The 20,398-nt window shown below is 44.2% G+C and overlaps 1 protein-coding gene across 1 annotated transcript; it reads left to right on the forward strand.

Moving 5' to 3' along the window:
• Positions 1 to 6,538: 6,538 nt before the first annotated feature.
• FAM83H (family with sequence similarity 83 member H) lies at positions 6,539 to 16,746 on the forward strand. Its single transcript, XM_081996741.1, has 4 exons — positions 6,539 to 6,994; positions 8,030 to 8,194; positions 8,548 to 8,672; positions 13,601 to 16,746. Exons 1-4 carry the CDS (start codon positions 6,548 to 6,550, stop codon positions 16,245 to 16,247), a joined length of 3,384 nt encoding a protein of 1,127 aa, XP_081852867.1. The 5' UTR covers positions 6,539 to 6,547; the 3' UTR covers positions 16,248 to 16,746.
• Positions 16,747 to 20,398: the final 3,652 nt, after the last annotated feature.

The following is a 20,398-nucleotide window of genomic DNA, read 5'->3' on the forward strand; positions in this document are numbered from 1 at the left end:
TTAAACCATGTTATTAAGGGCATTGTCCAAATGCCTCTTAAACACTGACAGGCTTGGAGCATCGACCACTTTTCTAGGAAGCCTGTTCCACTGTTTGACCACCCTTTTGGTAAAGAAATGTTTCCTAATGTCAAGTCTGAACCTCCCCTGACGCAGCTTTGAGCGATTCCCAGGCGCCCTGTCCCTGGATCCTAGGGAGAAGATATCATCACCTCCTTCTCCATGTCCCCTCCTCATTGCAGAGAGCAATGAGATTGCCCCTTGGCCCCCTTTTCTCCAAATAAGACATACCCAGAGTCCTCAGTTACTTCTCACAGGACATGCCTTCCAGCCTTGTCACCAGCTTTGTTGCCCTCCTCTGCACGCATTCAAGTACCTTCACATCCTTCTTAAATGGTGGGGCCGAGAACTACACACAGTACTCAAGGTGAGGCCACACCAACGCTAAATACAGCGGGATAATCACCTCTTTTGACTCTCTGTGTTTAATGCACCCCAGGATGCGGTTCGCCCTCTTGGTGCCGGGGCACACTGCTGACTCCTATGGAGCCTGCTGCCAGCCAGCACCCCCAGATCCCTTTCTGCAGGGCTGCTCTCCAGCCACTCCTCTCCCCGTTTATACTTGTGGCCAGCGTTACTCTGTCCCAGGTGTGGAATCCAGCATTTGTGCTTGTTAAATTTCATGCCATTAATGATTGCCCAATGTTCCATCTATCTAGATCACTCTGCAAGGCCTCATGTCCCTTGAGAGAGTCAACAGCACCTCCCCGTTTAGTATTATTGGCAAACTTGCTAATGGTGCATTCAACTCCTGCATCCAGGTCATTGATAAAAATACTGAACAGAACTGGCCCTAGAATTGAGCCTGAGGAACACCGCTGGTGACTAGTCACCAGCCAGATGTAGCCCCATTTGCTATAACCCTTTGAGTCCTGCCGTCCAACCAATTCTTCACCCAGTGCACCATGTACCTGCTCATCCCATAGTTGGACAACTTGTCCAGAAGAATGCTGTGAGGGACAGTATGAAAAGCCTTACTAAAATCCAGAAAAACTACATTCACTGCCTTCCCTTCATCCACTAGGTGGCTGACCTTATCATAGAAGGATATCAGATTAGTTAAAGTGTTAGTTAAGTATTGAAAGGCCTCCCTGAGCCTTCTCTTCTCCAGGCTGAACAACCCCAACTCTCTCAGACCGTATTTGTAGCAGAGGTGTTCCATCCCTTGGACCATTTTCTTGGCTGTCCTCTGTACCCGCTCCAACAGGTCCATGTCTCTCCTGTGCTAAGGGCTCCAGAGCTGAATGCAGTACTGCAGGGGGGATCTCACCAGAGATCCCCAGATCTCACCCCTCAGCAGATGCAGAATCCCCTTCCTTGACCTGCTGGCCACACTACTTTGGATGCAGCCCAGGATAAGGTTAGCCTTCTGGTCTGTGAGCGCACATTGCCAGCTCATGTCCAGATTTTCATCCCCCAGTACCCCCAAGTCCTTCTCAGCGGGGCTGCTCTCCATCCCTTCATCCCCAATCCTCTATTGATACCGGGAGTTGCCCCGACCCAGGTGCAGGACCCTGTACTTGTCCTTGTTGAACCTCATGAGATTCACATTGGCCCATTCCTCGAGCTTGTCCAGGTCCCTCTGGATGGCATCCCATCCCTCAGGTGTGTCAGCTGCACCACTCAACTTGGTGTCCTCTGCAAACTTGCTGCTGGTGCACTCAGTCCCACTCTCCATGTCATCAATGAAGATATTAAATTCTGTAGCATGAATAAAACACACAAAACACACCACATCACCTTACCCATTATTTAAAGTTTTTTCTAGCTGTTTAAATGCTAATAGCTGCTAACTAGAAAGTACTCTACATGAGTAGCTTTAAGGAAAACTGCCATATGGAATAAAACTGAACATTGTAGCACACCTCTCTGCTTCCATAAATAACCCCCTGCCCATATAATGTCCTTTTGGACTAGGAAATCAGCTGCCCTTGTATTTGAAGTAACAGATACAGAGATCTTGATTTGCTCAAGCTTTTTCTCCTTATATGCAGAAACTTCAACCTTTCAACTCTCATTTGGATCCAGAGGCTGTGGTAATCATTCCTTACAGATATAGACACAGCCAGTCACTCTTGAAATTGTTTTCCCCAGACTCTAAATCTGTATCAGTAGACCATCAGCTTCCCAGCATGCATAAACATAAGGTGCAGACACTTCTGACTTACCAACAGATGCATCACAAGTGCAAACAGGACCGTATCTTTTTGAATGCATAATTCCCAAGAACTAAGTGCTTTCACTCTCTGGAATCCTATTCAGTAAGTTGGTTTTCTCTTAAGAGTTGCAGAATATTTAAGATTTTTTTAAATTAAAGTCCTGCTTAGTTATCATGTAAGCTGTTTCAAACCAGGATTGATCTACTTCTATCAAGGGTTCTATGGAGATGCTCCAGTGCATACACAGCAAGTACAGTGTATGTAGGTGGCTGAAATTGCTGCTCTTGCTCACTTATACTATCCAGGCAGCTGTGACAAGTGTCCTGAGTGTATTCACCTCATTGCATATGCACAGACTTTCTGTGTAGCACTGGTGCTTTTACCCTAGCACTGCCTGGGAGCATTGAACTGCTGTGAACACAGTGCAGGGTTCTATGTATGCACAGCAGGCTGCCTACTCAGAGCTGTAATAGCTGCTGCAAACAAGCTGTCACACAATCCAGACAAAACTATGAAATCTTCAGATTCTTTCTGATCTTAATTTCTAAAATAAAAATGAGGACCTGTTCAGGGGAATCGAAAGTACATGACAGCTATACTTTAAAAGTGAGCAAACTCTAGGATTTCGTCACACTTAGGTTCAGGGGCATCTAGGGTCTTCTTGGGGGAAAAAGGTATTTTTTTTACAGTTTTCCTGCCTTTCCTTGGGAGCAGTGTAATGGTCAAACATGCTTATTGTATCTACTGTTAAATTTATTGTGCCCACTTGTTAGAGACTTGTCCTTATATCCTTGCAGGTCATGAGTTACTTAGGCTTATGGTGGCAGAAACATGATTTCTGGTTTTATTTCACAGTTCTTAGATTTGTGCATCTATTTTGGAAGTAATTAAAATGACCTGAAGGAATGAGGAGGCTCAATGACTAGAACATTGCTTGGGCAAACACAGGAGTTGCACGCTCAGCAGGCTGCAGGTTCTTCCGAAGCTGGATTTGATGGTGCTTTCTCAGCATTAACTTCTAAGAAGGAGCTGGCTGAAAGAAGACACAGCATCTCTCTCCTTAGTTCTCTTCTTGTGAGCCAAAGAGGGTGACGGTGCAGATTTTCCAGCCTTATTAGTCAGACAGAGGTCTGTTCATGCTCCGGTGTTCGCCACAATCCAGTTCAGGTGTTTGTTGTGGCCCTCAGGATCTGTTTCCACAGGTAAAGGTGAGGCTTGCAGACGAGGCTGCCCCGCCCCGGCCTGTGCTCCCGCGGCGCTCAGGGTGGCTGAGCGCGCCCAGGCCTGGTTCCCGGTGGTCAGTACTGGTGGCTTTGCTGAGGCTTCGGAGGCTGGAGACGCCTCAGCACAGCCTCAGGTGGAAGATAGTCTGGGCTGAGCAGCGGGAAGGCTGATGGTCCAAAAAATGTCCCGGGCTGGGTGCTGACAAACCTGCTTCCTGCTTGCCTTGCGGCCATGCCGCGGCCTCCGCCCAGCCCGCAGCAAGCCCAGGGGAGCAGTTGCCTGGTGCGTCTCACAGCTGAGGCTGGCACACCTTCGTGCACACACAGCGAAATGACACCCTCCAACACTGGTGGGAGGCGGCAACGCCCTCCTGAGAGACTGTTTTTGTTCTGGCAGCACAGTCAAGTGCCCGCGTCTCTCCGTGTTACGTGACAAGCACAGGTACCTTTCCAAACATCCCTCACAGACCAGTGACCTTCCTGGGACCATCTGTCCCACTTCACCTGTGATCGCTATATTCAGTCATACCAGGCGTCCCTCCAGCTCCATACTTGTTTTCTCCCTGTGGCCAGTGGCTTAGAGAAAACCGTGAGGATCACTTTGCTTTTGCATCAGATTTATTTATTTCTTCACTGGTACTACTTTTCCTGCTTATTCATGAGCATATTGACTACCACAGATCCTTAGGGAACTAAAATTACTCCTTTTATTGTAAAAACTACCCCACTTAGCCTTCCCCCTATGTTTCCTGACCTACCTTTTCAGCCATAAATTGTGGGATGGTGGAAAAGTGTTCTGACGGTGTTGCGTGCCTGTCCTGTTTGTACATACTTTCTCTAACCATCCTAAAACATCCTGTGGGAAGGAGTTCTGCAGAGTAAGTACAATTGAGAAAAAGTCTTTCCTGGTGTGCAATTTGAACCCACTACCTGCTAGTTCAATTTTATGCCCTTTTAGTTCTTGTAGTGGAGGAGAAAATTTACAGCTGTCCCTGGTCATATCTGTAGATGCCTTCTGTAGACTAAACAGTCATAGTTCAGATTTATAACAGCCTTTTTCAAGATGTGAGGAATGAGACTTTCATATTCATAGCACATTCAAGTTGGGAGCTCCCTCTGAATCTGTGTAGTGGTGTTATTTTCTCTATTCCTTACCTAATAATGCTTAGCATTAGCTGACACTTTTCCTTTAAAGGTCCATCTTCTCCTTTTTGATTTATAACAGTATTGAAATAATTATATTAATAAAATATAAAATTAAGGTTGTTTCACCACTTTATATTTATCAACATTATATTCCCTCTGCCATTTTGATTGTCCAGTCAGTATCATAAGGTTCTTCAGCTTCTTCTTCATTTTTTGTTTTTGTAGTTGGCTCTTATCAATACTGTTCTAAGCAAGCTAGCATTATGAGCAGTTTGCTGTCTGCATGACCATTCATCCACTTTATGACTTATGTCTGAATATGTTGAATATGTTGGTCTCATATCCAAGAATGAATGGGACTCTGTGAGCATTTCCTTAAAATGAAAGGCTAAAGACACTACTAAAATAGTTAAGAGCAGGTACATAGGTGACTTGAGCACACCAAAATGGAGGTATACAGTAGACTGCTCTTTATTTTAAGAGAAAGAAGATAGAATGAGAATTAGAGTGGGAAGATAAATCTATACAATTCAGACTACAAATAAGGCTACATGTTTAGACTGTAAAGACAATTATCTATTGGAATACTTCATACAGGGACCTGCTAGATTCCGTTGCTATCTTTATATTAAGACCGTATTTTTTCCTGTTGTATCATGCAGCTCTACTAGGAGTTATAGTTTGAAACAGGAGTAACTTGTGGGAGTTGAAGGCACGACTAACATAACCCTGATCTGTGCTATGCAGGTAGTCAGATAAGAAAGTCCACTCAGGCTCTATCTTGAAACTATTCTAGCTTTATACTTAATAGCTATTAACTAGAGTGGCAGTATGGGCCTGAAGTCTTTTATTCTTCCTCCCACATCCATGGCAATCCCTTCCATTTTGGGAGCAGAAGTGTCAGATGGCAATGACAATAGCAGCCACTTTCACCCTCTATATTCACACTTCCTATTAACGTAACTTTGCATGAGTGGTCAAGGACAGCCATGCTCTTTTTTTTGATTATGAGGAAGCCTCTCTTGGCATGTCAGTGCTGGGGCCCTAGGAAAAGTATATGCGAGCATTGACATTAATTGAAGGGAAGCCAAAATGCTTTGGAGTTCTTTGCAGATCAGTAGGACAGTATTTATTGAGTTGTATTTGTGGCACAACAAGCTTTTCTTCCAAAAATTGGTTAAAATCAAATTTGTCTTTAGTCTCAAATAATAGGCCCCCTACAGATAATTGTCAAATATTGAATATGAGTCCCTTCAGCTCAGATTTTTCCCAACATCAAGAGATTGAAGAAGCAATCACGTCCCTTGTTTTTTATTTCTTCATGGATTTCATGAAGACTTGTCTGACTTCTGACCATGTTACAACATCAGGATACCCTTATACTTGCCTGCATTCCACCCATACCCTGCTTCTATTTATATGCTGAGGTGATTCTAACCCTCAATTTATAAGGATTCAGAGGGTGCATTTGTATACATGCATATGCTTTTTGGTTTAGTACCATATTACATACAGTAAATAATTTTTGTAGCATTTGGAAATGAGTTTTAATGGAATCCAGATAATAATCAGCAGTATTGTTCTTGGGGCGGGGAGGGGGACAGGGAGGAGGTTTTAAAAGAAAAACAAATTTAAGCTTAGCAGTGGGCAACCTAAAAAAGAAAGTTGGGCATTCTGTTGGATGCATCATTCTTGCTGCGCGTTTTCATTTGTTCCTTATTTTGCCCCAAAACTGTGATAAAGTAACGCTTAAGTGATTACCGCCTTTGCCTAATTCAAGGCTCCCTATCCATTCGGAATGAACTTTCTCCAACATTACTCTGTGTGCTTTAAATCTCTTCCCTTTTGATTTTGCCATCATGAACCCACAACTCTCACCATTTATGAGGATGGATGTGTTACTGGAGTGAAACTGCTCTCATTGTTGGTTATTCTTTTCTTACAGCTCTCCCTCCCCTCATGGCTCGTCGATCTCAAAGCTCCTCACAGGGGGACAATCCCCTTGATCCTAACTATCTTCCCCCCCATTATAAGGAATATTACCGCTTAGCTCTGGATGTGCTTACTGAAGAGGGCAAAGACAGTTACCAACGCTTCCTGGCAGATGAAGCAGCCCCTGATTTTCTTTGCAACTCAGAAGTGGATCACATCATACAGAATCTCCAGAAACCACAGTATGCTAATCAGGAAGGTAGCACAGACACCACAGGTGCCAATGACATGGATGGATCCTCTGGGACTTACTGGCCCATGAACTCAGACCTCGCTGTTCCTGAGCTTGACCTGGGCTGGCCAATGGTCTTTGGGTTCAGGGGAACAGAGGTGACAACCCTTGTGCAACCACCACCCCCGGACAATCCCAGCATTAAAGAGGAGGCTCGCAGAATGATTCGAGCAGCTCAACAGGTGAGACAGTGAAGAGCCCAGCTAGAACAGAGATAAGATTATGTGTGTGTAAAAGATGAATAAGAATGCATCAGGTCCTCTGCTAGTTCCCTTAACTTTGCTCACAGGACCTGACAGAGGGGAAGGATGATTCTAAAATTAACCATTTACTGAATCAAAGCTAGCCTCTGCTCTCTGGTCTCATGGAAAAGTGTGTAAGGCCATGCTAAAATATACCAAAAGTTCACATAGAATAGTTGAGGTTGAAAGGGGCCTCTGAAGATGGTCTAGTCCAGCCCTCTGGACTCAAAGCAGGGTTGATTAGAGAGGGTTACTTAGATCATGTCCTTGAGTATCACCAAGAAAGGAGACTCCACAACCTTTCTGGGCAACCTGTTCCAGTGTTCAATCACCCTTACAGTAAAAGAGGCTTTTCTTATGTTTAACTGGAATTTCCTGTATTTCCATTTGTGTCTTGTGTCTTGTCCTTTCACTGGGTACCACTGAGAAGAGTTTGGCTCCATGTTCCTTATACCCGTCCATCAGATATTTATACTCACTGATAAAATAAGAGTTGGGAAGGGCAGGGAGATAGAACTTTGAAGCTACTTCCCATGTTATCAGCATATAGATACAGCTATACAGCTATGTATATAGTGGCTGACTGAACATTGGCCAGGAAGTTATCTAAAAATGGCATGGATGTGTTGGGAGGGGGTGAGCAGGTAGTGGCCAAGCAGTTCAGTACAACCTTCCAGTGTGGTTACATGACACAAAAAATACCCGCTGTCATTGGATTAATGAGTAAGGGAACGCTCAGTGGCAGTGAGGTTTTTCCCTGACATCTCACCCTCCTATACAGAATAAGTACCTTAGATTGCAAGTCTCTTTCTAGTTCTGGGGTCCACAGTGTTTAAAGGAACCTTAAAATGGAAAGGTGCCTGTTTAAAAAGGAAGTTGAAATGGAGACAGTGCAGCAGTACGGTTTTGGAATGTGATCAGTCAGGGCATAAGCAGGCACAGATCACTGATGTCTTTCTTGCCTTCTTTTCCTAGGTGGTAGCCATAGTGATGGACATTTTCACTGATGTGGATCTGCTGTTTGAGGTGTTGGATGCTGCTGCTCGCAGAGTGCCTGTGTACATCTTGCTGGATGAAATGAACTCTCAACTTTTCCTCGATACAGCTGCTAAATGCAGAGTCAATCTTAACTACGTGGAGGTGAGCAAACCAAAGACCTGCCCTGCCCCTAATTTGCATCCTGGGGCCATATGTCTGGGGACACAGAGGGCTGTTATGACACTAAAAAACTGAGAAAGGGGAAAATGGGCCAGAGCCTAGTGAAAGATGAGTATGAAGAAAGCTAGGAGGGCTGGCACAACAATACAGGGTTGAAGGCTGAGGACACACTAATAAATGGATTTATCTATCCATTGTGTATGCACACAGAATCACTAGAGCTGAAGTATAAAAATGGTGTCAGGATGGAAGTTAAAAGGGCAAGGGGAAGAAGGAGGGTTGGGGCGGGGGGGAGAAGTAACAGCTTCTGAGTTGGTGTCTTGTCTGGTTTGCAGTTCCTAAGGGTGAGGACAGTTTCTGGCCCAACCTACTACTGTCGCACAGGGATGTCCTTCAAAGGCCATGTGAAAGAGAAATTCCTCTTGGTGGACTGCATGGTGGTGCTTAGTGGCAACTACAGGTGAGAAGCCCTGCAATGTTACATGAACCCTTTTCGGTGGAAAGAGGCTGGTTAATTGGCAGAGGAGTGCTTCGGTACTTCCAAATGTATATCAGTGACAGAAGTTTTCTCACTGAATGATACTGAGCAGCAATTTTCAGGAAGAATACACCGTTTTGCAGCTGAGGTAGATACACCAATTAAACAAGCCCTCAAGCCCAGACACCTGAAGCCAAGCTTCCTTCACATCAAGACTAATTGATCTGTAAAAAAGATACAGTAATTATAAGGTGTCGTGGGTTAACCCCGGTAGGCAGCTAAGCCCCACACAGATGTTCACTCACTATTCCCAGCAGGATGTGGGAGAGACTTGGAAGGGCAAACGTGAGCAAACTCGTAGGTTGAGATAAAGACGGTTTAATAGCTAAAGCAAACCTGCACACGCAAGCAAAGCAAAATAAGAAACCCATTCACTACTGCCCATTGGCAAGCAGATATCTGGTCATTACCAGGAAAGCAGAGCTTGACATGGAAAGACAAATGCCATAACACTGAGCATCTTCCTCCTTCCTGCACAGAATCACAGAATGGTTGAGGTTGAAAGGGACCTCTGGCAGTTATCTGGTCCAACCCCCACCCTGTTCAAGCAGGACCACGTGGAGCCAGTTGCCCAGGACCGTGTTCTGACACTTTTGAGTATCTTTAAGGAGGCAGACTCCACAAGGTCCCTGGGCAACCTATTCCAGTGCTCAGTCATCTGCACAGTAAAAAAGTGTTTCCTTATGTTCAAACGTAACCCCCCATGTTTCAGTTTGTGCCCATTGCCTCTGGTCCTGTCACTGGGCACCACTGACCAACCCTAATCCAACAACTACAGGCCTGTCAGCCTGAGCTCCGTACCGGGGAAGATCATGGAGCGGTTCATCTTGAGAGTGCTCACGGGGCATCTGCAGGAGAACCAAGGGATTAGGCCCAGCCAGCATGGGTTCATGAACGGCAGGTCCTGCTTGACCAACCTGATCTCCTTCTATGACCAGGTGACCTGCCTAGTGGATGAGGGAAAGGCTGTGGATGTTGTCTACCTGGACTTTAGTAAAGCCTTTGACAGCATCTCCCACAGCATTCTCCTGGAGAAACTGGCAGCTCGTGGCTTAGACAGGTGTACTCTTCGCTGGGTAAAGAACCGGACGAGCCCAGAGAGTTGTGGTGAATGGCGTTAAATCCGACTGGTGGCCGGTCGCAAGCGGTGTTCCCCAGGGCTCGGTTCTGGGGCCGGTCTTGTTCAATATCTTTATAGATGATCTGGATGAGGGAATTGAGTGCTCCCTCAGTAAGTTTGTAGATGACACCAAGTTGGGTGGGAGTGTTGATCTGCTGGAGGGCAGGAGGGCTCTGCAGAGGGATCTGGACAAGCTGGATCGACGGGCAGAGGTCAACTGTGTGAGGCTTAATAAGGCCAAGTGCCAGGTCCTGCACTTTGGCCACAACAACCCCATGCAATGCTACAGGCTTGGGGAGGAGTGGCTGGAGAGCTGCCTGGTGGAAAGAGACCTGGGGGTGCTGGTTGACAGCTGGCTGAATATGAGCTGGCAGTGTGCCCAGGTGGCCAAGAAGGCCAACAGCGTCCTGGCCATATCAGAAATAGTGTGGCCAGCAGGGCTAGGGCAGTGATTGTGCCCCTGTACTCGGCACTGGTGAGGTCACACCTCGAATCCTGTGTTCAGTGTTGGGCCCCTTACTACAAGAAGGATGCTGAGGTGCTTGAGCATGTCCAGAGAAGGGCAACAAAGCTGATGAGGGGTCTGGAGCACAAGTCTTAAGAGAAGCGGCTGAGGGAACTGGGGTTGTTCAGTCTGGAGAAGAGGAGGCTGAGGGGAAACCTTATCACTCTCTACAACTACCTGAAAGGGGGTTGTGGCGAATCGGGTGTTGGTCTCTTCTCCCAACTAACTAGTGATAGGACGAGAGGGAATGGCCTCAAGTTGCGCCAGGGGAGATTTAGATTGGATATTAGGAAAAATTTCTTTACTGAGAGAGTGGTCAAGCATTGGAACAGGCTGCCCAGGGAGGTGGTGGAGTCACCATCTCTGGAAGTATTCAAAAAACGTGTGGATGTGGTGCCTCAGGACATGGTTTAGGGGACATGGTGGCATTGGGTTAACAGTTGGACTTTAAGATCTTGAAGGTCCTTTCCAACCTTAGTGATTCTGTGATTCTGTGAACTCCCTTCAAAGCAGATTAGTTAAAGAGACCAAGGAGTAGGCCATTACATTTCAAGAGCAAGTTACTTGTATGGAATTACCCATGCCTTTATTGTTAATAACTATACTATACCCATGCTATGCTTGAGTATCTCAGTCAAGGGGTGTATGTTACTGTATCCCATTTTCTATCGTTAGACCGAAGCGTATCTTACATCCTTGCTCATAACAAAATCTACTCCAGTCCGTCAATATCCCCTCCCCCAGTGCAGCATCAAAAACTTCCTCAAATAACATCATACAGGAAGGTAAATGTAAACCTTTCTTATGCTGGTATTAGAAACCTTTTGTAGCTCAGTCTGAAAGTACAGTTTTCTGTCCAACATCCCTGCTCAAAGTAAACCATCTTCAAAGTTACATAAGGTTGCTTAGGGCCACGTTCAGTTGGATTTTGAATATCTCCAGGGATACAGACTCCCCAGCCTCCCTGGACAGCTGCTCCAATGTTTGACTACCCTCATTGTGAAGAACTTTTTTCTTTATAACTCATTGATATTTCTCTTGCTACGGTTCTATCTGTTGCCTTGTATCCTGTGGCGTACCTCTGGAAAGAGGCTGCCTCCATTTTCCTTATAAGGACCCTTTACATAGTTGAGGACAGCAATCAGCTTATTGCCCTCACCCCACACTCCTGCCATCCTTAGCCTAGTTTTCTTCAGGCTGAACAAGCCCAGCTCTTCCAGCCTTGCCTTGTACCTAATATACTCTATCCTGCTATCCGTCTTGGTAGCCCTCTGCTAAACTTCCTCCATTTTGTCAACAGCTTTCTTGTACTGGGAAGCCTAAAACTGGGAAACCATGAATCAGTATAAGCTAAGGGCCACCCAGCTGGAAAGCAGCTTGGCAGAAAAGGATCTGGGGGTCCTGGTGGACACCAGGTTGAACATGAGCCAGGAATATGCCCTTGCCGCAAAGAAGGCAAATGGTATCCTGGGCTGCATTAGGCAAAGCATTGCCAGCAGGTTGAAGGCGGTGATCCTTCCCCTTTACTCAGCAGCAGTAAGGCCACATGGATGCACTGGAGAGAGTCGAGCAAAGGGCTACAAAGATGAAGGGACTGGCGCACCTCATGCGTGAGGAAAGGTTGCGAGAGCTGGGACTGTTAGCCTAGAGAAGAGACGGCGTGGGGGGATCTTTCTAATGTATATCGATACCTGAGGGGAGGGCGCGAAGAGCATGGATGGAGCCAGGCTCTCTTCAGTAGTGCCCAGTGGCAGGACCAGAGGCAATGGGCACAAACTGAAACACAGGAGGTTACGTTTGAACATAAGGAAACACTTTTTTACTGTGCAGATGACTGAGCACTGGAATAGGTTGCCCAGGGACCTTGTGGAGTCTGCCTCCTTAAAGATACTCAAAAGTGTCAGAACACGGTCCAGGCTCCACGTGGTCCTGCTTGAACAGGGTGGGGGTTGGACCAGATAACTGCCAGAAGTCCCTTTCAACCTCAACCATTCTCTGATTCTGTGAAAACTGGACTCAGTACTCCAGATACAGTGTCACAGTGCGACTAGGCAGGGATAATTGCTTCCATTGACCTGTTGGCTGCACTTTTACCACTGCATCTCTGTGTTGTGTTGAGCCACCATCGCTGAAAAGGTGCTGCTTTTTTCATCTTGTTGCCTGCCAGAAACCCCCAAGTCATTTTCAGCCAAGCTGCTTTCTAGTCATCCTCAGCCTGTATTGGTGGATGGGGTTGTTTTATTCCAGGTGCAAGATTCTGCATTTGCCTTTGCTGTATTTCATGAGGTTCCTGTCAGCACATTTCCCCAACCTGTTGAGGTCCCCCTGACTGGCACATCAACTGTACCATCCCCCCATTCTGGTGTCATCTGCAAGCTTGCTGAGGGTGCACACTGTCCTGTTGTCCAGGTCATTAATGACAGTGTTAGACTATTTCCCCAAGCCCTGAACCCCGAGGAACGACACTTAAAACTGTCCACCAGTCAGACTTCAAATCACTGACCACCACCCGTTAAGCCTGACAGTCCAACCAATTTCCTGTTTACTGCATGGCACACTCAGTCGGCAGTGCTCCAGTTTGGCTACAAAGATACTTGTGTAACAGCCATGCAGAAGCCCTTGCTAAAGTCAAGAAAAACCTTATCTTCTGCTGTCCCCTTGTCCACGCAGCCAGCCTTCTCTTTGTAGAAGGCAATCTGATTGGGTCAAACATGGTTTGTCCTTGGTAAATCCCTGCTATCTGATCCCAGTTGTCTTTCTGTTAGTCCTGTGCCTGGAAATGGATTACAGGAAGATTTGCTCCACAATTTTCCCTCAGACTGAGGTAAGGCTGACTTGACATAGTTCCCTAGTTGATGCTTTTGCTCTTTTTAAAGGTGGGCACAACATTTTAGTTATAAAAAACAATTACAACCCAAAGTAATTGCAGGTACATCTACTTCAGATAAGGATTATCATCAGCTTGCTCTCTTGCTGTTGTTACTGCTGACAGGCTTTTTTAGAACAGAAGTAATTTATTGCCTTGTAAAATCCTCTGCAAAGATGTGATGTCAAATCAATTAATAACGAGGAGGCTTCGGTACAATAGTGTCTAATGAATGGCTGCCTGAGCACTAAATAATATCAGGAGAATTTTCTTCAGGCAAGCAAATGGTTTAATGTGAAGTGGTACAATTGAGTTACTTGATGCTAATACAGTATCATTACTTCTATTTCTCTTTGTAGTTTTATGTGGTCTTTTGAGAAGATTCACAGAAGCATAGCACATATCTTCCAGGGGGAGCTGGTGGCCAGCTTCGATGAAGAATTCCGAATTTTGTTTGCACAGTCAGAACCTCTTGTTCCTCCAGCCAATGTTTTGGCAAAGGCAGAGAACACATTTGCCATGACTCCCTTTGGCAATAACATGCCTTTCTTTCAAAAAAAAGCACCCCTGATGTTCCAGAGGGATGACAGTCTTTTCCCCTCCTTTATGGACAGAGTTGATCCAGACAGGTACTTCCTGTCAAATTTCAGGCGGGATGACATGTTGCGCCATACTGTGGAGGGATCGGCCATGCGAATGTATAAAAAGGTAGAAATGGAGAATTCTCAGATGGATCCTGTCAGGGGTTTTCTCCGTTCTAAGCAGTTGGAGTTGGATGCTTTTAAGAGACACAGTTTTGCAGAGGGAACATTTGAAAATTTTGCTTCTTCTAAACAGTATGCCAGGCAGATGTTCATGAACAATATGGATGAATTTAAAATCCAGTCTAGTCATTTTCAGAAGGATCAGTTCTACCAGTACCAGTTTGAACATCCCCATCTTTCTGGCAGACCTCAGGGACTCTTTGAGAGAATTCGAGGTGGTAGGCCAGGATTCAATGAACTGGAAGACTATGGAGAGGGGCCCAGATACCCTGAACTTGAATCCAATTTTCCACAGGAGGGTTTCCCCTTAAGGCTGGATTACGTACCTTCAAATTCTTCCAGGGAAGTGAGACATGGCTCTGATCAGCTGAACCCTGCAGGCAACGGCCCAATGGGAATGATGTTAAGGCGGCAGAATATAGGACAGAAATTTATTTGCCAGACTTCTCCTACACAGAAACAAAGCCTGGAACAACACCTGTTCTTACAAGACAAAGATGAGGACCAAGATGAAGACAAGAACACACAGGAAAATAGAACAGGTTTACGTAACTGGAGGATTTCTTCATACCTTAGTGCATACCAGTCCGAACCAGAAGAAGGTCTTCCAATGCCTATGGAATCAGAGGCATATAATGATGTTCTTGGGGATACCCTCACAAAGCACCCCACTGACCTCATCCCAGCATTCAGAACCCCTATTTCTTTTAATAGCAAGTCACTGGGAATTGAAAGTGCCAAAGAATTTGCAGATCCTGATAGAGTAGGTGAAGAAACCCCTATGATGAAACAAGATGCTTTTAGGTCCAGGATAAATCCTTTGATCCAAAGGAGCTCAAGACTCAGGTCCTCTCTGATTTTCAGTGCTGCAAAGTTAGATCAGCCTAACACCACAATAGAAAAGGTTCAGATGATCCAAAAAGAACAAATGTCCAGTGAGTTGACAAAAGACAATGAAACTATAAAGACAGCCGCCTCATCTAAAGTGGCAGAACTTTTAGAGAAGTACAAAGCTGTGGGCAAAGACACAGAGCGAGCTACAATCACTCATACCAAAGCTGTTTCCAGTTATCTGCAGGAAGAATCACAGAACACAGAGAAGAAATGTATGAAATCTGTGCAGTATAAGATTCTGGAGAGTAGGGTACTTGACTCCAAAGACTCCTGCAGTACTTACAAAGTGCATGGAGAGGCTGACAGACCATTTGGAATAGCCTCATCAACCCCCCAGCTTGTTGACACATTGAGTAAAGATCCCTTAGCACATATTAGCACTAAGGTGGACAAATTATCATCTCGGTTTTATCCCATAGAGAATAAACCTGCTCTTCCCGAGAAGGAGAGTCTTGTATTTGTAGGAGACACTCAGAAATTGAGTCTTCCAGAGAAGAAGGAAAGAGTGACATTCAAAGAAGACACTCAAAAATTAGTCAATACAGAACTGAAGAAACCACAGATTAGGACAAGTACCACATCAGTTCTTGAAAATTTATCTAGAAGTCAAGGATCTGATAGCTCTCTCAATAAATCTGAGGAAGACTGTTCAAAACAAGAACAAAATCCAATGGAATTTTTAAGAAAAGGGTCACTACGGCTGAAGCAGCTTCTGAACCCAAAAGGTGACAAGAAATTGGAGGAGGAACCCACTTCTGAGAGTGGAAAATCTGACAAGCAGGCTGTGGTTCTCAAACGATCTTCCACAGGGGATTGTCAGGATATGATGGAGGAAGAAAAAGCCCATAAATTTGCAACACCACTTCCTCCCAAAAGCAGCCAGCCAACACAGGGGAGATTTCCTTCATCCACAGCTAACATCCTGTACAGCAGCAACCTCCGTGATGATACCAAGGTAATTTTGGAACAAATCTCTGCAAACAGTCAGAAGAACAGAGCTGAACTGGCCAAGCAACTACCATCCACTAGTAATCCTGATCTTTCTAAGTCAACTACAAGCTTGGAAAGAAAAGGTGAGAAGGAGAAAAGCTGTAACATCCACAGGTCAGAGAGTTTTGGGAGCCAGAAACGAAATCTTCAGCGGCAACCATCAGAGGATAGAGATACCCTTCTGAAAAAAATGGAGAATATGCGGAAGGAGAAGCGAGTCTACAGTAGATTTGAGGTCTTCTGCAAAAAGGATGAACATACAAGTCAAAGCGAAGAGGAATACGACACAGATGCCAAAGACAAGAAGATGGGAAAATTCATGCCCAAAATCCTGGGGACCTTCAAGACCAAAAAATGATTATAGAAATACTATTTAATTCCATATAATCACTGACTGTCAAAGGGGAATGAGAAAATAACTTGTTTGTGATGGCTATAAGCACCATAGGCAATATTCTTCATATGGAATGTGACTAGCTAGTGGAAATGTGTTCAGCATTAGGCTCCTATGGCACAATTTGCCCAATAAAGTCATGTGGTATCAGGCAACCTTATCACAGTATGGTTCAAATAAAATTATTACGTTGCCAAGATGCTTAAAACAAAGAAATAATGTAAGAGTCTCTTTATGTTATGCTCAGGGAATATTCTCAGCAGACAAAATAATTCCACTTTCAGAAGGAAAAAATAAAAAATAGAAAATTCAATACTTGAGTTCAATCCAGGAAAGAAAAATACACACAGACACACGCACCTAGAATAGTGTTTAAAAACCAATTGTTTCTCAGTTAGAGTTATCTTTTCTTTGTATCTAATAATGAATCAAATACGGGATGCACCTTTTTGAACTTCTACAGGAGAAAAATTTTGCCCTTATCTATTGCTATGGTCTTGTCTAGCGGTACATGCTGAGCTTGCATATTTACCATTTTCTAAGCCTATTGGTTCTGTTTTGTTATTGGTTTGTTTCCTTATGTATAATGGAAGTCTTGCTTTAGGGGGTGAGCTGAAAGAAGCAGCGGAAAGGCCATAGAAAAGGAAATTGACATGCTATTAATGGAGAAAGCCCTGGGTTTAGGACTCCTTTTCAGCTGAGTCAGCAGTGTAATTAACCATCTAAAATGAGAGAAAAATGGCCTCAAGTTGCACCAGGGGAGGTTTAGACTAGATACTAGGAAAAATTTCTTTACTGAGAGAGTGGTCAAGCATTGGAACAGGCTGCCCAGGGAGGTGGTGGAGTCACCATCACTGGAAGCGTTCGAAAAACGTGTAAACGTGGCACTTCAGGATATGGTTTAGTGGGCATGGGGGTGTTGAGTTGATGGTTGGACTTGATGATCTTAAAGGTCTTTTCCAACCTTAATGATTCTGTGATTCTGTAAAATGGTGTCTTGGCCAAGTAGTAACTTCCTTGACAATGTAACTCAAATGATTATTAGGGAGCTGGGAATTCCTCCAAATGGAATATCACATTCCCATTAGCTTGGGTTTCATGATTACCCATTTGTGACACTAGCTGCAAGCTCAGCAAACCAGTTCAAGTACGTGGCTGACAGATGGAGGCAAGAGGCTGCATTGGTTCCTGAAGGTAACTTCAGTAGGGTCTTTAGAACTTAAGCTTTTTTTTTTTTTTTAAGAGCATCAGCTCACATGGTAGCAGGCTTTATATAATTTACATATCTCTAACAGTTAATGATTATTTTCCTGTTTGTTGAAAACCTTGGGAAGTGAATGTGCAGAAAGATAGATTGTCTGATCTAAAAAAAAAATTAAGCTGATTTCCATATTAATACATATGGCCTTAAAAAGCTGCAAGAATCAAGAGGAATTATCATTTTAACATGAGGAGGTAAACTTAGAAATAAGAGAGGAAAAGAAAAAAAAAAGCAGCAGACAAAATTGGAAAAAAAGATGAAATGGATTTCTTACGCTTATTTCATATTGTATAAATGTGTACCATTTCAGATACAACCCATAATCTGTTACATATCTACAAATTCTTAAATGAATGCTATATGTATACTTATTTTGTCTGCTCTTAGTAATGAATCAGATCCAGTTATTGGTGTGTCCCAAAATGAACTGTAATGATCAACACAGCTGTTCTCTGCCAGATGATACAGATTGAGATTATTTTACTCTAGAGAGGAAGACAGGCACGTGCTCTCTCTCTCACTTTCTCTATCCCCCCCTCCTTACATATATGCTAGCCCTGTTTTGTGTAATGTGTAATTCTTACATCATTCCATACCTTCCCAGACTTTCCCAAACCTACCTGCTCCAGAATCATTCTGTAATAGACAAATTAGAAATTTAGTTATTTCTATAGTCACGGATTACATTAACATTTTAGAATTTTGCTGTATTTGGTTAGATTTTTAGAATTGTATCTTGCTCAGTATGGTGCATTCCGTGTAAAAGTATGTTCCTGACCAGAACTAGAATGACTCAACTCTTTTAGTGACATGTTGATTACCAGATGTTGTAGGTGTATACAAATATTGCAGAATAACTAATTCACTTGGTAATAACAAAAGCCATTTTAAGAATAAATAGTGTTACAGCCCATCACCTCGCAGTCTGAGACTAGGTTCACAGAGGATCTTGGATGTTGTGTTGTATCATAAGATTGCAAGGTGCTATGCTTTCAGTGGAAGTCACAACCCTGAATTAAGCAGTAGGCTCACTTTTCTGTGCATGAGAACCGGCATCTTAGAGTCACAAGAGCCAACATGCTGCGCAGAGTACTGCCTACACAACATGTTCACCCTGTCATTGCCATTTCCTGTATCTACCTGTAGCTGAGATGTAGACAGGAAATGCCTATTTTATGACTATACCAGCATAAACCAGGATTTCCCTGTGAGCTGCATTCCCAGCTCCGTAATATTACCAGACTTAAGTGACGACACCTGATATCAGAAGTGAATGTACTTTTTTTTTTTTTTTTTTTAACTTAACTAGCCTTTGATGTTTAGGTACTAAAAGATAAAATGGATATTCTATCAATGGCAGTGGTACTCACATGTTGGAATTTAGTGCCTGAATCCCCTCTGTAATTGTAGTCCCAACATTCTGTAATAACAATCATTTATCATAAGAGAAGTAAAATTTCAGGGGCAGACTTCTTATATGAACTTTAAGTTACTGAGGAGAATGTATTAAAAAAATCAGCATTAAACCAGGAATATAGTTTTAAAGTTAGTCCCACTGTTGCCTGATAGCAATTTAATGATGTTTCAGCAATATTATCTCTTGAAACACTGCTTTATGAAAGAAAAAAAAAATTACCATATTATTCATTGAACAATACAATACCCCTGTATTTTTCCCTTTCACACACAGCAAACATTGATTGAAAGACAAAAATTTTATGTAGTGCAAGGATTTATTATTACAATATTTACAATATTACACAGTAGGTAAGATACTAACTATTGTAGCAGACCACACCTATATTTAAAATGCTCTTCTACTTGATTTTAATGAAAATAAGCCACCATTGATTATGTTCATTTATCCCAGAAGAGTCATAGAAATTAGTGGAAAACAAAATGAAGGGCTTTATCTGTGAAGCGTCAGTGAACAGTTAGTTATCTGTTCTGCTCAAAAAAAACCCCAACACATTTAGGCAGTGCACCTGAAACTGCTACAGAAACAGAATGGCTTGGAAGGGACCTTCGGAGATCATCTAGTCCAACCCCCCAGCCTTGGGCAGGGACATCTTTCACAAGATCAGGTTGCTCAGAGCCTCATCCAACCTGACCTTGAACACTTCCAATGATGGGGCATCCAAAACTTCTCTAGGCAACCTGGTCCAGTGTATCACCACCCTCATGGTAAAAGATTTCTTCCTTGTGTCCAGTCTAAACCTACCCTCTTTCAGTTTAAAACCATTGCCCCTTGCTCTGTCACTAGAGGCCCTGCTAAAAAGTCTGTCCCCATCTTTCTTACAAGCCCCCTTTAAGTACTGGGAGGCTGCAATAAGGTCTCCCCAGAGCCTTCTCTTCTCCAGGCTGAACAACTCAGCCTGTCCTCACAGAAGAGCTGTTCCAGCCCTCTGAGCATTTTTGTGGCCCTCTTCTGGACCCTCTCCAACAGCTCCATGTCCTTCCTGTGCTAAGCGCTCCAGAGCTGGACGCAGCACTGCAGGGGGGTCTCACCAGAGCGGGACAGAGGGGCAGAATCCCCTCCCTTGACATGCTGGCCACACCGCTTTGGATGCAGCCCAGGGTACAGTTGGCCCTCTGGGCTGCGAGCGCACATTGCTGACTCATGTCCAGCTTTTCATCCCCCAGTATCCCTGAGTCTTTCTCGTCATGGCTGCTCATTCACCCCTTCATCCCCCAGCCTGTATTGACACCCAGGGGTTGCCCTGACCCAGATGCAGGACCCTGCACTTGGCCTTGTTGAACTTCATGACGTGCATACGGGCCCTGAATATATCTGAATATATCTAAATATATACAAGTGTCAGAATATTGTGGGTTTCTGTAATTTTTTGCAATA

This window comes from Phaethon aethereus, assembly GCF_964289735.1.
Source record: "Phaethon aethereus genome assembly, chromosome: 2".
In the NCBI taxonomy this organism is placed as follows: domain Eukaryota; kingdom Metazoa; phylum Chordata; class Aves; order Phaethontiformes; family Phaethontidae; genus Phaethon; species Phaethon aethereus.

Bases quoted from the DNA above. Each gene is read 5' to 3' on its own strand.
- FAM83H (XM_081996741.1), top strand. From the start codon at position 6,548: ATGGCTCGTCGATCTCAAAGCTCCTCACAGGGGGACAATCCCCTTGAT. The intron at 6,995-8,029 runs GTGAGACAGTGA...TTCTTTTCCTAG, and splicing joins TGATTCGAGCAGCTCAACAG to GTGGTAGCCATAGTGATGGA. The intron at 8,673-13,600 runs GTGAGAAGCCCT...TTCTCTTTGTAG, and splicing joins GTGCTTAGTGGCAACTACAG to TTTTATGTGGTCTTTTGAGA.